General features: G+C 42.3%; 1 protein-coding gene across 1 annotated transcript in view; it reads right to left on the bottom strand.

Annotated features, from left to right (window-relative positions):
• Positions 1 to 16,937, bottom strand: part of LOC124606141 (phosphoglucomutase-like) — a 92,028-nt gene that overhangs the window by 57,829 nt on the left and 17,262 nt on the right. The window contains exon 4 of the mRNA XM_047138106.1: positions 16,534 to 16,857. Within this exon, the coding sequence (XP_046994062.1) occupies positions 16,534 to 16,857 (324 nt within the window). The remainder of the gene's footprint in view (positions 1 to 16,533; positions 16,858 to 16,937) is intronic.

Genomic DNA, 16,937 nt, shown 5'->3' with positions numbered 1-16,937 from the left:
CAAGTTCTTCCGTAACCTGAGCTTGTGCTCCGTCTCTAGTGACTTCAACGCCAACAGGACGTCAAACATTAATCATCTTCTTTATTTTCAAGCTCAAACGTCCACTGACAAGCGTACGCACCTGTGCTAAACACATAGGAAGGAGACTCCAACGAGATAAAAACAAACGCGGAGTAATACTTAGCACAATGCTTAGCTCCTTATTAAACTTAACGATGAACAGAGTATAGCAGCCGAGAGTCGAGAACGGAAGCGTGGCCTGTGAGCAGGTAGAGATAACCTCGAGGGACACAAAGTTACATAGGTTATTCACAAGTACCGTAGTTCCAGGGTTTCAGAAGGCTACTATGCAAAAACTGCAAGACTTACAGAAAATAGACGCTTATCAATGAATAGACCATTTCTCCAAATTTCAACTCACATTACAGGTGCTGAATATGGGCACCGTTTCCGACCTGAAAAACATCAGTATGTGCACACAATTCATTGAAGTCCCTGTCATAGAGAAACAACTGAAGGAGATGAAAACAAATAAGTCAGCAGGTCCTGATGGAACCCCAATTCGGTTTTTCCAAGATTGCTCTGCGGCATTAGCCCATTGCATAGCTTTATCGCGAATCTCTCGCCCAGCGCAAAGCCCCAAGCGACCGGAAGAAAGTGTACGTATTAGATGGGAAAAAGCACTGACCGCAAAATTACAGCCCAATATCGCTAACATTGCTTACCTACGGAATTCTTGAACATGTTCTCAGTTCGAATATAATAAATTTTCTTGAGACTGAGAAGCTTATGTCCACGAATCAGCATGGTTTTAGAAAGCATCACTTAGGAAACTCAGATCGCCCTTTTCTCACATGATGTACTGCGAACTGCGGATGAAGGACAACAGGTAGATTCCGTATTTCTAGATTTCCGGATAGTGTTTGGCACGGTGCCCCATTGCAGGCTGTTAAAAAAGGTACGAGCATATGGTATAGGTTCACAGATATGTGAGTGGCCAAAATTTCTACTTGATGTGATGAATGGTAGCTAAATGTAGAAAAATGTAAATTAATGCGGATGAGTAGGAGAAACAAACCTATAACGTTCGGATATAAATTTGGTAGTGTCTTGTTTTACATAGTCACGTCGTTTAAATATCTGGGCTTAACGTTGCAAAGCTATATGAAACCGAACGAGATTTTGAGGATTGTGTTGGGAAAGGCGAATGGTGGACATCAGTACATTGGGAGAATTCCAAAAATGTATGCTTTATCTATAAAGGAGACCGCATGAAGGACACCTATTTTTGAGTACTGCTCAGTGTTTGGAATCCGTACCAGGTCGGATTAAAGCAATTCAGAGGGGTGGCCGCTAGATTCGTTACTGGTAGGTTCGAACAGATCGGAAGAGCTACGGAGATGCTTCAAGAACTTAAATGGCAACACGTGGAGGGAAGGCAACATTCTTTCCGAGGAGCACAGTTGGCATTTGAAGCTGACTGCAGAACTATTCTGTTGCCTCCAACATACACTGCGTGTAAGAACTACGAAGATAAGATACGACAAATTAGGGCTCATACGGAGGTATACAGACCGGCGTCTTTCTCTCGTTCTTTTTGTGAGTGGAAAAGGAAAGGAAATGACTAGCAGTGGTACGGGGTACACTCCACCGTGCGTCGTAAGATGGATTGCAGGGTATCTATGTAGATGTAGAAGTGGCTAATACGAATGTCTGGGAAGGAGCAGTAGCAGACTACTTTGGAAATCTATTTTCTCGGTTGCCTATCTGTGGGCATAAATTAATTTGATAACAGAATATGGAGCGGTTGATTCGGCACATGTTCTGACACACCTGCCCCTTGGTGCAACTAATCCACGACGCGTATTATGAATTGAAATTTGGAGACAAGCTGTATCCACTGATGTATGTCATGTTTCTGTTCACTTGCAGTTTTCGTGCAGTGTCTTTTCAAACCCCTGAGGTACTTCTGAATAACCCTGTATTGAATACTGAAATTAGATTAGTTTTTCGTTCCATAGATCCATGCTGAGGAGATCCTCGTGGATGTGGCACATGTCAACCCTTTTTTTTTAGCTGAAATAACAATACTAATAGTATGAATATATACAATACATCATATGTTTCTATTAAAAAATTCGTCAATGGAGTAGAAGGAGTTGGCCACTAGTAAGTCTTTCAGGCTCCTTTTAAATTGATCTTTATTTTTAACTAAATTTTTTATGTCTGCTGGCAAATTATTGAAGATGAGTGTTCCTGAGTAGTGGACCCCTTTTTGAACTAAAGTAAGTGCTTTTAAGCAGATCATTTTTGTTCCTGGTATTGTATGTATGAACTGAGCTGTTTTTTGGAAAAAGAGATATATTATTTAGGACAAATTTCATTAAGGAGTAAATATACTGAGAGGCAGTGGTTAGTATACCAAGTTCTTTGAAGAGGTTTCTACATGACGTCCGTGAATTTACTCCACAAATAATACGTATTACACGCTTTTTGACTCTGAAAACTTTTGTTTGACTTGAAGAGTTACCCCAAAATATTATATCATATGACATTATGCAATGAAAGTAGGCAAAGTATGCAAGCTTTTTCATTTTTATGTCGCCTATGTCTGCTAACACTCGAATTGCAAATACAGATTTGTTAAGGCGTTTCTGCAGTTCTGTGGTGTGCTCCGTCCAACTGAATTTATTATCAAGTTGTAATCCCAGGAATTTAAGACTGTCAACCTCTTCTGTCTGCTCTTCTTCATACTTTATGCATATGCTAGGTGGAAACCTCTTACAGGTTCTGAATTGCATGTAGTGAGTCTTTACAAAGTTTAATGTCAATGAGTTAGCTTCAAACCATTTATTAATATCCATGAAAATATCATTGGCAGATCTTTCTAGAACTACACTCGACATACTATTTATTGCAATACTTGTGTCATCTGCAAACAAAACGAACTCTGCTTCTGGAGTGTAACTGATGAGAGATCATTAATGTACACTAGAAAAAGCAATGGCCCTAAGATGGATCCTTGTGGGACACCACATGTAATTTCTTCCCATTCTGATGATGACTGATGACTTAATTCACTAGTCCCTTGTACTGATACCCTTTCTTTCCTGTAAGCTAGGTATGACTTGAACCATTTTGCAGCACTGACCGTGACACCATAGAATTCTAATTTATTTAAAAGGATGTTGTGGTTCACACAATCAAATGCCCTTGACAAATCACAAAAAATACCTGCTGCTTGTAATTTGCTTTTTAATGAATTAAGTACATTTTCACTGTAGGTGTAAATAGCCTTCTCGATATCAGAACCCTTCAGAAATCCAAACTGTGTTCTTGATAATATGTTATTTGTGGTCAGATGGTTGAGAAGCTGCCTGTACATTACTTTTTCTAAAATTTTTGAGAATGCTGGCAAAAGTGAAATCGGTCTGTAGTTTGATGGTATCTCTTTATCCCCTTTCTTAAATACAGGCTTAACATCTGCATATTTTAGCCAGTCAGGAAATGTCCCAGTTATAATTGACTGGTTACACAAGTAACTTAAAATTGTACTAAACTCACAAGAACATGCCTTAATTAACTTTGTTGATATTTCATCATAACCATTAGAATGCTTTGTTTTCAAAGATTTTATTATGGAAGTTATTTCTTTTGGTGAAGTGAGTGACATATTCATGTAGCTGAAGCTATTTGTAAAGGCTAGTTTCAGATATTCAAGGGCATTATTTACTGATCCTGACAATCCCATTCTATCAGTAACGGATATAAAGTACTTGTTAAATAGATTTGCCACACTATGCCCATCGGTTACTAATGTGTCATCTACCCTTAATGCTATTTGCTCCTGTTCCTTTCTGGTTCTACCAGTCTCCTCTTTCACTATATCCCATACTGTTTTTATTTTGTTCCCTGACATTGCTATCTTCTTCTCGTAGAGCATTTGTTTAGATGCCTGAATTACTTTTTTTAATATTTTACAGTATTCCTTGTATTTAGCTAAATCATCAGTATTGGAGCTATTCTTGGTCGACAGATAAATTTTCCTTTTTGTCTTACAGAAAATCTCTATTCCTTGTGTAATCCATGGTTTTATTATAGACTTCTGTTTAATTTGAGTAACTTTTAGAGGAAAACAGTTTTCAAACATGGTACTGACATTGTTCATGAACGTATTATATTTTTCATTCATGTCATGGGCACTATAAACATCTTTCCAGTTCATATTGTTGAGCAGTTTTCTAAAACACTCAATTTTTGGTTAACTGACTACTCTCCTGTACTCAGACTTAGCAGTCTTGATAATCTGCTCAGAATTTACATCTAAAACAAGTAGCTGCATGTCATGATCCGATAGTCCATTTATTACAGGTTTTATGATATGATTTTGTTCCTTTGATTTGTCTATAAAAATGTTATCAATGGCTGTCCTTGAGGATTTAGTAATCCTAGTTGGAAAGTTTACAGTGTGAGTTAGATTGAAAGACAACATTACTAACTGCAGTAAATGTTTACTAGAAGATTGCATTAGAAAATCTGTATTAAAGTCACCAGCAATCAAAATTTCTTTGTTTCTTCCTGTTAAATAACCCAAAAGAGCTTCTAGATGGTATATGAATAGATTATAATTTCCTGCAGGTGCTAGGTAAATAGTTACTATTATATAGGATCTGTTATGCAACTCTACTTCTGTTCCACATGCTTCTAGATGCTGGTCTAAACAGAATTTATTAATGTCAATGTTTTTGAATTTATGGCAGTTTTTAATAAATGTGGCAACTCCTCCTCCATCCATATCTACTCTGCAGAAGTAAGAAGCTTGCTTAAATCCTGAAATGTCTAACATATCTATGCCAGTGGTCACTTGATGTTCAGAGAGGCAGATTATGTCAATTTGGTTAGATGAATTCATTTCATTAATACAAATGAGTAGTTCATCAATTTTATTTCTGAGTCCTGGAATGTTCTGGTGTAATAAAGGTAACTGATACTGCATACTAATGGGATTATAACTGCTTTGCCGAAGATGAACTGGCAGTTTCTGATTACTATCTGTTAAACATTGTTTAAATGGAATCTGTATGCTAAAATCTGACTCCTGTTCATCTGTTTTCTCAAACTGAGTGTGTCTGCCAATCTCTCTTAAAACTCGTTTTCTTTCCCCCTTCCCCATCCTAAAAAAGGCACTCCTCTGACACCTGTGACCTTGGTATTTTACCACTTGTGACAGTGCCCCCCCTTACGTTTTCTGCAATCATCCGTAAGGGGGGGCACTGTCATACACAAAGGGGATTATAGTCATGGAATAGCGAAATGCACATATAGAGATGATGGTAGTTTCGCGTACACAAGGTATAAACGACAATGCATCGGCGGAGCTGTCATTTGAACTCAGGTGATTCTTGTGAAAACGTGTCGACGTTATTATGGCTGCACGATGGGAATAAACAGACTTTGAACGCGGAATGCTAGTTGGAGCTATACGCATGGGACATTTTGCTTCGGAAACCTTTGGGGAATTCAATATTCCGAGACCCACAGTGTCGAGAGAGTGCTGAGAATACCAAAACTGATACATTACCTCTCACCACAGACAACGCAATGGCCGACGGCTTTCACTAAACGACCGAGAACAGCGGCGTTTGCGTAGAGTTGTCAGTGCTAACAGACATGCAACACTACGTGAAAAAACCGCAGAAATCAGTGTGGAACGTACGACGAACGTATCCGATTGGAAAGTGCGGCGAACTTTGGCGTTTATGGGCTATGGCAGCAGACGACTGACGCGATAGTGTTTACAAACAGCGCGACATCGCCTGCAGTGCCTCACGTGACCTCGCGACCATATTGGTTGGCCCTAGACGACTGGAAAATCGTGGCCTGGTGAGATGAGTCCCGATTTCAGTTCGTAAGAGCTGATAGGGTTTGAGTGCGGCGCTGGCGCCAATAAGTCATAGACCATAGTTGTCAACAAGACACTGTGCAAGCTGGTGGCGGCTCCATAATAGTGAGGGAAGTGCTTATATGGAGTGAACTGGGTCCACTGGTCGAGCTGAAACGATCGTTGACTGGAAATGGTTATGCTCCACAACTTGGAACCCTTTTGCAGCCATTCATGGATTTTCACATCCCAACAATGATGGAATTTTTATAGATGACAATGCGCCATGCCACTGGGCCACAATCGTCCGCTATTGGTTTGAAGAACATTCTGGACAATTTGAGCGAATGATTTGGCCACCTAGGACGCCCGACATGAATCCCCCTGAAAGGTTATGGGGAATACTCGAACAGTCAGTTCGTGCACAAACTGCTGCATTGGCAATACCTAAGCAGTTGTGGACGGCTATAGAGATAGCATGGCATAATATGTCTGCAGTGACCACCAACGCATTGTTGGGACGATGTCATGTCGAGTTGCTGCGCTACGCCGGGAAAAAGGATGTCCGATACGATATTAGGAGGTATCTCATCAGTTTTGCCACTTCAGCACAATTCGATGTGACAATATGGAGCGGTTTATTCGTCTACTTGTGGTAACACCTTCCCCTTAGTATTATTATATCACAGCGCGTATTATGGATCGATAAGCTTAGTGAGATGGTATATGGATGTGTATCTTTCTTACCTAATGCAGTTTTTGTGCAGTGTGTTTTGAAACCCTGGTGGTAGTTATGAATAGCTCTGAATTGAATATTGAGATTATAAACGCGAGTTAAGGGTCAACGGGAAGTGGGAAGTGGAAGCGTGATAAAAACAAATATTCTAAACTGTAGTAGTAATCAAGAAAATGCCTTGGTTTGTCGATCCAACTACACGCAGTCAAGTGCGCTAAATATCAATTGTAAATTAAACATTTCTCCACCATTCTGCTTTCGTAAGCAGATACTCTCAGATTTGTCAGGCTGGCACACTCCAAGCACCTGACGTAACAGTCCCATATAACAGCATGAACTTCCCAATAAGACAGTAAGTGGCTGCATGTTCAAAACAGATGACACCTAATAAATTTAGACAACAAAGTCAATGGAGAAACAGCGACCTGATGCTATATTTAAGCTACTACGAACAGCCAAAATCGTAACAACATTCGTTTGTTAACCGGGTCTGGCATATGTAAAAGCCATCTTCAAAATTTTTGGCTCCCTATGGCCGGTGGTGGCGAGTCCTCGGTCGTCTCGTGATACAACGATCATACACTGACTCAGTGTACGATCGTGGTACCACGACACAACCGAGGAGCTGCCAGCTCCAGTCACAGGGGGCCAAAAATTCTGAAGATGGCTTTTACATAAGCCGAAACCGGCTAATAAACAAATTTATTGCGATTTTGGCTGTTCATTCTAACTTAAGTGTCACCTAAGTGCTGAATATTGTAATAATTTCGAAACTACTAGTCGGGTTTTGTTTGTTTTAGAACCACGACACAAACAACAGAAATTACTAGAATTCCATTTGAAAAACCGAAGTTGAGACAGCTAGGGGGGGGGGGGGGGTTGGATGAAGTGTACTCCATAAGGGAAAATTTCATGAAACCATGGAAATTGGTAGAGGCTTTCCACTAACACGTTTTGTATCTATGTATTATAAAATATCACACCAAATATTTTCTAGTGGAAAATAAAAATATGATACATAACCTGTATGCACTATCCTGAAGGCTTACATAGTGACTTCTTTTCCCCACTTGTTGTTGTTGTGGTCTTCAGTCCTGAGACTGGTTTGATGCAGCTCTCCACGCTACTCTATCCTGTGCAAGCTTCTTCATCTCCCAGTACCTACTGCAGCCTACATCCCTCTGAATTTGCTTAGTGTATTCATCTCTTGGTCTCCCTCTACGATTTTTACCCTCCACGCTGCCCTCCAATACTAAACTGATGATCCCTTGACGCCACAAAACATGTGCTACCAACCGATCCCTTCTTCTAGTCAAGTTGTGCCACAAACTCCTCTTCTACCCAACCCTATTCAGTACCTCCTCATTAGTTATGTGATCTACCCATCTAATCTTCAACAGTCTTCTGTAGCACCACATTTCGAAAGCTTCTATTCTCTTCTTGTCCAAACTAGTTATCGTCCATGTTTCACTTCCATACATGGCTACACTCCATACAAATACTTTCAGAAACGACTTCCTGACACTTAAATCTATACTCGATGTTAACAAATTTCTCTTCTTCAGAAACGCTTTCCTTGCCATTGCCAGTCTACATTTTATATCCTCTTTACTTCGACCATCATCAGTTATTTTGCTCCCCAAATAGCAAAACTCCTTTACTACTTTAAATGTCTCATTTCCTAATCTAATTCCCGCAGCATCACCGGACGTAATTTGACTACATTCCATTATCCTCGTTTTGCTTTTGTTGATGTTCATCTTATATCCTCCTTTCAAGAGAATGTCCATGCCGTTCAGCTGCTCTTCCAAGTCCTTTGCTGTCTCTGAGAGAATTACAATGTCATCGGTGAACCTTAAAGTTTTTATTTCTTCTCCATGGATTTTAATACCTACTCCGAATTTTTCTTTTGTTTCCTTTACTGCTTGCTCAATATACAGATTGAACAACATTGGGGAGAGTCTACAACCCTGTCTCACACCCTTCCCAACCACTTCTTCCCTTTCATGTTCCTCGACTCTCATAACTGCCATCTGGTTTCTGTACAAATTGTAAATAGCCTTTCGCTCCATGTATTTTACCCCTGCCGCCTTCAGAATTTGAAAGAGAGTATTCCAGTCAACATTGTCAAAAGCTGTCTCTAAGTCTACAAATGCTAGAAACGTAGGTTTGCCTTTTCTTAATCTAGCGTCTAAAATAAGTCGCAGGGTCAGTATTGCCTCACGTGTTCCCATATTTCTACGGAATCCAAACTGATCTTCCCCAAGGTCAGCTTCTACCAGTTTTTCCACTCGTCTGTAAAGAATTCGCGTTAGTATTTTGCAGCCGTGACTTATTAAACTGATAGTTCGGTAATTTTTACATCTGTCAACGCCTGCTTTCTTTGGGATTGGAATTATTATATTCTTCTTGTAGTCTGAGGGTATTTCGCCTGTCTCATACATTTTGCTCATCAGATGGTAGAGTTTTGTCTGGACTGGCTCTCCCAAGGCCGTCAGTAGTTCTAATGGAATGTTGTCTACTCCCGGGGCCTTGTTTCGACTTAGGTCTTTCAGTGTTCTATCAAACTCTTCACGCAGTATCATATCTCCCATTTCATCTTCATCTACATCCTCTTCCATTTCTATTGCCCTCAAGTACATCTCCCTTGTAGAGACCCTCTATATACTCCTTCCACCTTTCTGCTTTCCCTTCTTTGCTCAGAACTGGGTTTCCATCTGAGCTCTTGAAATTTATGCAAGTGGTTCTCTTTTCTCCAAAGGTCTCTTTAATTTTCCTGTAGGCAGTATCTATCTTACCCCTAGTGAGATAAGCCTCTACATCCTTACATTTGTCCTCTAGCCATGCCTGCTTAGCCATTTTGCACTTCCTGTCGATCTCATTTTTGAGACATTTGTATTCCTTTTTGCCTGCTTAATTTACTGCATTTTTATATTTTCTCCTTTCATCAATTAAATTCAATATTTCTTCTTTTACCCAAGGAGTTCTACTAGCCTTCGTCTTTTTACCTACTTGATCCTCCGCTGCCTTCACTACTTCATCCCTCAAAGCTACCCATTCTTCTTCTACTGTATTTCTTTCTCCCATTCTTGTCAATAGTTCCAATATGCTCTCCCTGAAACTCTGTACAACCTCTGCTCTAGACAGTTTATCCAGGTCCCATCTCCGTAAATTCCCACCTTTTTGCGGTTTCTTCAGTTTTAATCTACGGTTCATTACCAATAGATTGTGGTCAGAGTCTGCATCTGCCCCTGGAAATGTCTTACAATTTAAAACCTGGTTCCTAAATCTCTGTCCTACCATTATATAATCTATCTGAAACCTGTCAGTATCTCCAGGCTTCTTCCATGTATACAACCTTCTTTTATGATTCTTGAACCAAGTGTTGGCTATGATTAAGTTGTGCTCTGTGCAAGATTCCACCAGGTGGCTTCCTCTTTCATTTCTTATCCCCAATCCATATTCACCTACTACGTTTCCTTCTCTCCCTTTTCCTACTACTGAATTACAGTCACCCATGACTATTAAATTTTCGTCTCCCTTTACTATCTGAATAATTTCTTTTATTTCATCATACATTTCTTCAATTTCTTCGTCATCTGCAGAGCTAGTTGGCATATAGACTTGTACTACTGTGGTAGGCGTGGGCTTCGTGTCTATCTTGGCCACAACAATGCGTTCGCTGTGCTGTTTGTAGTAGCTTACCCGCAATCCTATTGTTTTATTCCTTATTAAACCTACTCCTGCATTACCCCTATTTGATTTTGTATTTATAACCCTGTATTCACCTGACCAAAAGTCTTGTTCTTCCTGCCACCGAACATCACTAATTCCCACTATATCCAACTTTAACCTATCCATTTCCCTTTTTAAATTTTCTAACCTACCTGCCCGATTAAGGGATCTGACATTCCACGCTCCGATCCGTAGAACGCCAGTTTTCTTTCTCCTGATAACGACGTCCTCCTGAGTAGTCCCCGCCCGGAGATCCGAATGGGGGACTATTTTACCCCCGGAATATTTTACCCAAGAGGACGCCGTCATCATTTATCCATACAGTAAAGCTGCATGCCCTCGGGAAAAATTACGGCCGTAGTTTCCCCTTGCTTTCAGCTGTTCGCAGTACCAGCACAGCAAGGCCGTTTTGGTTAGTGTTACAAGGCCAGATCAGTCAATCATCCAGACTGTTGCCCCTGCAACTACTGGAAAGGTTGCTGCCGCTCTTCAGGAACCACACGTTTGTCTGGCCTCTCAACAAATACCCCTCCGTTGAGGTTGCACCTACGGTACGGCTATCTGTGTTGCCGAGGCACGCAAGCCTCCCCACCAACGGCAAGGTCTATGGTTCATGGGGGGGGGGGGGGGGGGGGGGGAGGGGGGTTCCCTACTTATAGAGGGTGATATGGCCAGAGGCATCGCGACAGGATCCCATGTTTGCCGTTCTGATTCACAGATATATTTTCTAGGCATCTAGATGCTCCAGTATTTGAAACAATGCCTAACGGCTTGAGCAGAACGTTTTCAAACGGATTTTTGTATTAGACCGTACATAACAGTACAGAGACGGTTTTAAATAAAATAAATCTTAGGCCGAACATAACAGTACAGAGACTTCTTTAAATAAATTAAATCTATCAATTCAAAATCGTCACAAAGGGATAGAATGACGGATGATAGCTTCGTCTATGAAATGGCTTAGAAGTCAATCTAGTGTGTAGTATTATGCGTGATAGGTGGAAGTTAATAAGTCTTATTGTGGTAAATACGTTGGCCACTTTTCTCGACTAATAGGTTGCTCACTTCTCCCTTTCAAAATCCATGTCGGCGTTAGTGGTTCGCAAGTGCAACTATCACCCGAAAGAAACAACAACTAACTACACTTGTAAGTCAAAAGGAGTTGTTTAAAGATTGATATTGTTAAAGAAAATATTACAACTATACGTTAGATACAAAATTAATGGCTTACTTAGCATCAGAAGACTGAAAATCAGAACAGTTAACGGAAGAAGCCTTCTTTTTCAGACTCACTGACAACACTGATAGTGTAAATTAGAATTAGTCTGACCAATTCTATGCAGACACTAGCACCGTTCAGACCAAAAATATGCAGTGACCACTTTTTCCAGTCTTGTCACATTATCCCACTTTCTTCTGTTTCTGTAATTAATGTAGATATGAAGAGAGGGTATACGTCGTTTACTGAGGACTTTTTAATAATTTATTTGAGTGAAACATAATTATAATATGTTAACTGATTCCGGAAATATTTGAGATGAACAGCTCAACTGAAGCACCCTGTTTGTATCACGACTTGACACAAAACTTGACACTTTAAGTATATCGCGAAGCAATAAACATTACAAGCTTTAGCATCCACTGTACTGAGTGGCTACGCAACGTAGCATTTTTGTGCTCTCAGGCAACATAGGTGGCTATAGAGGGCTATTGGCAAGGTAAGGTCAGATAAGTCACTAAATGGAAACAGTGAAATACCGATGAAGTGCGGCACGGAGGTGGTTGGGCAGTGTCTATAGTATGCCTGTCGATCTTCTTACGTCGCTCTTTTCAGCTCTGAGAACGCAGTGAGCACATAAAGATGCACGATAATTTTCAGCCGCACATTGCAGGGGCAATGCGGACGCCCCTGCAGCGTTTCTGATGGAATGTGTTTGATTACCCACTATGCAGCCCGAACTTGGCTGTCTCTGATGCTCATCTCTGCACACATGAACCGACAGCTATCAAGACACCATTCTGCCACAGAAGACGAACTGCAGACCAACGTAGAGAAGTGGTAGAAAGAGCACGCGACTGCCTTCTATGACGAGGGTATTGGGAAGTTGCTACTGCGCTACAACAAACGTTTAAGTCGGAGCGGTGACTATGTACAGAAGCAGCTGGAAGTTGTAACTGTGTCAAATAAAACATTTTTTATTTGCACTGTGGTTTGCATTTTACAACCAATCAGAACTTGCTTTCCAAACAGCCCTCGTAATTGGTCAAAATGACTGCTGCTGTGACTCTAATTATGTCCAATCAATGCCTAAGCTCCGTGTCCTATCCCTGATGGGCCAATCGGTACCGACCGTCCTCCCTGCCTCCTCTGCCAATGGATGCAGTATGGAGGATCATGGAGTCAGCACACCGCTGTCCCTACAGTGTCGGCTTTCTTGACCTTGGAGCCGCCACTAATCGGTCGAGTAGTGCTTCAATTGTCATCATGAGGGTGAGTGCACATGTGCCAGTCCTAGCAAGAAAAAATCGCTGGCAGTACCGGAAATCGAACCAGAGTGCTCCACTTAGCGCTTAGCAGCCAGAGACGCTCACCTCTGAGCTACTGGTGTGGACAGTTCTAGGTATATAAGAAGTGACCAAAACGCTGTGATCATAGCAACATCTAGATACTTTCTGCAGCGCAATCTTGTTTGGAAAGAAATCAAAGGCATAAAACTTCCAAGGTTTACGAAAAAATCATTATTTAAAAGATAACCTTTTTAATGTTAGACGTTTCTAAAACGGACTAAAGAGTATAAAATGCCTCATACTGATTCCTAACCCCACACAGATAGACCTGAAAATTTGCACTTGTGAAGTTTTAGTTACTATCACAAAACATGAAAATTTAACACAAGAAACGTGGGTCGCAGTCAATAGATAACTAACTGATGCATGAGTGGCCCACGTAAGTCACTAACAGTTTAATTTCACTGTAAATGAGAGGAACTCATGTGTGATTTGTTCTCAACGATCGCTACTGTCTACACTCCTTACTATTATCTATTGAAATGCATTTTTTTTTAAATTTTACTAGTATTGTCATAGCAATTAAAAATTCACAGGCATACATTTTCATGATTATTGATATGAGGTTGGGGATCAGTAAGCGACTAGGAGAAATTATTTTATACCTTTCATCCCGTTAGAGAAAGTGTTTTATTAAAATTTTTTATTGAAATAACTACGTTCTGCTTTTTAGTTTTCTGTGTGTGAAATTTTTCAATCGATTTCAAACATTTTGACGAGATTAGAACAGATGCATATGGTAAGTTTCTGGTTTATTTCAGCTTCTCTTCACCTGAGACAACCAATACAGTGTGATTCACATGCTGCTACGGCTGGGTTTTATGCAACCTGCAACACTTTCAAACACTATGCACAAGATTTTCATATTCTCTCGCTTGCTATGTGTGTATCATCAGACCTACAAAAAAAAAAAAAAAAAAAAAAAATGAACCGGGTGTTTAATGTAGCTAAACTTTGTACCAGGATGCTTCTCTGCTAGAGGCCATAGTTTTCGAATTATGGAAGAAAACATACAAAGGTGACCTTTAATGCATCTATCTTGAGTAACTCGAAAACCGTGACCTCTATCAATAACTTATCCCAGTACAAAATTTAAGTATGTTAAATTTTCTACATTTTTACAGCATAATAGTTCGCACGCAGTGGGCGAGAGGGGCAGGTGAATCCTATTCCTTCCTCCTGTGTCATCTCTCAAAAAGGTGATGAATCCAAATATTAGACAGAATTATGCAGAGGCATACCAGCAAACGTTATTGCCACGAAACATTCGTGATTGGAACAGGAAAAGGAGGTAACGGCATTGGTACACACACGGCACAAGAAACTGAGTTTACCGCATTTTATGCAAATTGAAGGTGGAGGGGAGGAGAAAGAAAAGGAAACCGAAGGTATTCAGCACGTCAGCTGCGTTGGGACTTTCGGCACAGTCAGTTGGAGTGAGTGAAATTGTGTGCCGGATCGGAATTCGAAAATTGCTTCAAATGGGTCTGAGCACTATGGGACTTAACATCTGAGGTCATCAGTCCCCTAGAACTTAGAACTACTTAAACCTAACTAACCTAAGGACATCACACACATCCATGCCCGAGGCAGGATTCGAACCTGCGACCGTAGCGGTCGGTCGGTTCCAGACAAGCGCCTAGAACCGCTCGGCCACACCGGTCGGCTCGGGATTCGAGCCTGGGGCTCCTGCTTACTAGGTAGTTGCCCTAACCACAGCGCCAGCCGGACATAGTGCTTATCGCAGTTACATGCACCATCTCGCTACCTCCTCGGCTGACCCACATTCCCCCTAGCGCCATATATCCGCAGTCCCCAGCCACGTACCTTTTGCTCGATAGTTTGAGATTCCCACAAGAGGTCGAACGTGATCGTGCATTTGCACTGAAGGTTGTGGTTTCAGAGCCCATCGAGGTGACTCAGTGATATGAATGCGTGGTGTCCGTTCTTTCGGATATGACCTAAGATACAGACACCAAGCATTCATGTAATACTGCATTGTCATCCCATTCTGAGCTATGTTCTCTAGCTCATCAGGAAGTTAGTTACACTACTGGTCATTAAAATTGCTGCACCACGAAGATGACGCGCTACAGACGCGAAATGTAACCGACAGGAAGAAGATGCTGTGATATGCAAATGATTAGCTTTTCAGAGGATTCACACAAGGTTGGCGCCAGTGGTGACACCTACAACGTGCTTACATGAGAAAAGTTTCCAAACGATTTCTCATACACAAACAGCAGTTGACCAGTGTTGCCTGGTGAAACGTTGTTGTGATGCCTCCTGTAAGGAGGAGAAATGCGTACCACCATGTTTCCGACTTTGATAAAGGTCGGATTGTAGCCTATCGCGATTGCGGTTTATCGTGTCGCGACATTGCTGCTCGCGTTGGCCGAGATCCAATGACTGTTAGCAGAGTATGGAATCGGTGGGTTCAGGAGCGTAATACGAAACGCCGTGCTGGATCCCAACGGCCTCGTATCACTATCAGTTGAGATGACAGGCATCTTATCCGCATGGCTGTAACGGATCGTGCAGCCACGTCTCGATCCCTGAGTCAACAGATGGGGACGTTTGCAAGACAACAACCATCTGCACGAACAGTTCGAAGACGTTTGCAGCAGCATCGACTATCAGCTCGGAGACCATGGCTGCGGTTACCCTTGACGCTGCATCACAGACAGGAGCTCCTGCGATGGTGTACTCGACGACTAACCTGGGTGCACGAATGGCAAAACGTCATTTTTTCGGATGAATCCAGGTTCTGTTCACAGCATCATGATGGTCGCATCCGTGTTTGGCGACATCGCGGTGAACGCACATTGGAAGTGTGTATTCGTCACCGCCATACTGGCGTATCACCCGGCGTGATGGTATGGGTGCCATTGGTTACACGTCTCGGTCACCTCTTGTTCACATTGACGGCACTTTGAGCAGTGGATGTTACATTTCAGATGTGTTACGACCCGTGGCTCTAGCCTTCATTCTATCCCAGCGAAACCCTACATTTCAGCAGGATAACGCACGACGGCATGTTGCAGGTCCTGTACGGACCTTCCTGGATACACAAAATGTTCGACTGCTGCCCTGGCCAGCACATTCTCCAGATCTTTCACCAATTGAAAACGTCTGGTCAATGGCGGCCGAGCAACTGTCTCGTCACAATACGCCAGTCACTACTCTTGATGAACTGCGGTATCGTGTTGAAGCTGCATGGGCAGCTGTATCTGCACACGCCGTCCAAGCTCTGTTTGACTAAATGCCCAGGCGTATCAAGGCCGTTATTACGGCCAGAGGAGGTTGTTCTGGGTACTGATTTTTCAGGATATATGCACCCAAATTGCGTGAAAATGCAATCGCATGTCAGTGCTAGTATAATATATTTGTCCAGTGAATACCCGTTTATCATCTGCATTTCTTCTTGGTGTTGCAATTTCAATGGCCATTAGTGTGAAAATCAATTGCAAAATTTGCACCGAGAAAACAGAGAAGAGAGCGATCTGATAAAAACGTGTTAAAATATAGACGTTATGGACAGGCGAAATTTCAAAACATTTGACCGCTTCCTGCGGTACTAGCGTTAAAATGACATTTCAGATGAGAGACGCACCTCGTAGCACTCGAGGCCGAGCTCCTTGGCGACGCGGTCGACGGCGGCGGCGGTGGGCATGCTCCTGGCGAAGCCCGGCGTGGTGCGGCTGTAGAAGTAGGGGATGCAGCAGAGGTGCGCGGCCAGCACGGCCAGCGAGTCGGCGGGCGGCACGAAGAGCCCGCCGCGGCCCACGAGCAGGCAGCGGTCGCCGTCGCCGTCCAGCGCGGCGCCCAGGTCGCAGGCGCCGGCCCGCGCGCGCTGCAGCAGCTGGCTGGCGCGCGTCATGTTCGGGTCCGCCGGGTGGTTTCCGAAGTCCTCCACCGGCTTCGCGTTCATCACCGTCTGCAGCGGCCCCGCAACAAACGACAGCCTCGAGCACTAGCGCTGAATAACGTCGATGTCGTATATAGTCTTCACGGGTT

This window comes from Schistocerca americana, chromosome 3 (assembly GCF_021461395.2).
Source record: "Schistocerca americana isolate TAMUIC-IGC-003095 chromosome 3, iqSchAmer2.1, whole genome shotgun sequence".
Lineage (NCBI taxonomy): Eukaryota > Metazoa > Arthropoda > Insecta > Orthoptera > Acrididae > Schistocerca > Schistocerca americana.
The sequence above is the reverse complement of the archived record's forward strand: the minus strand, read 5'-3'. Positions and strand labels throughout refer to the sequence as shown.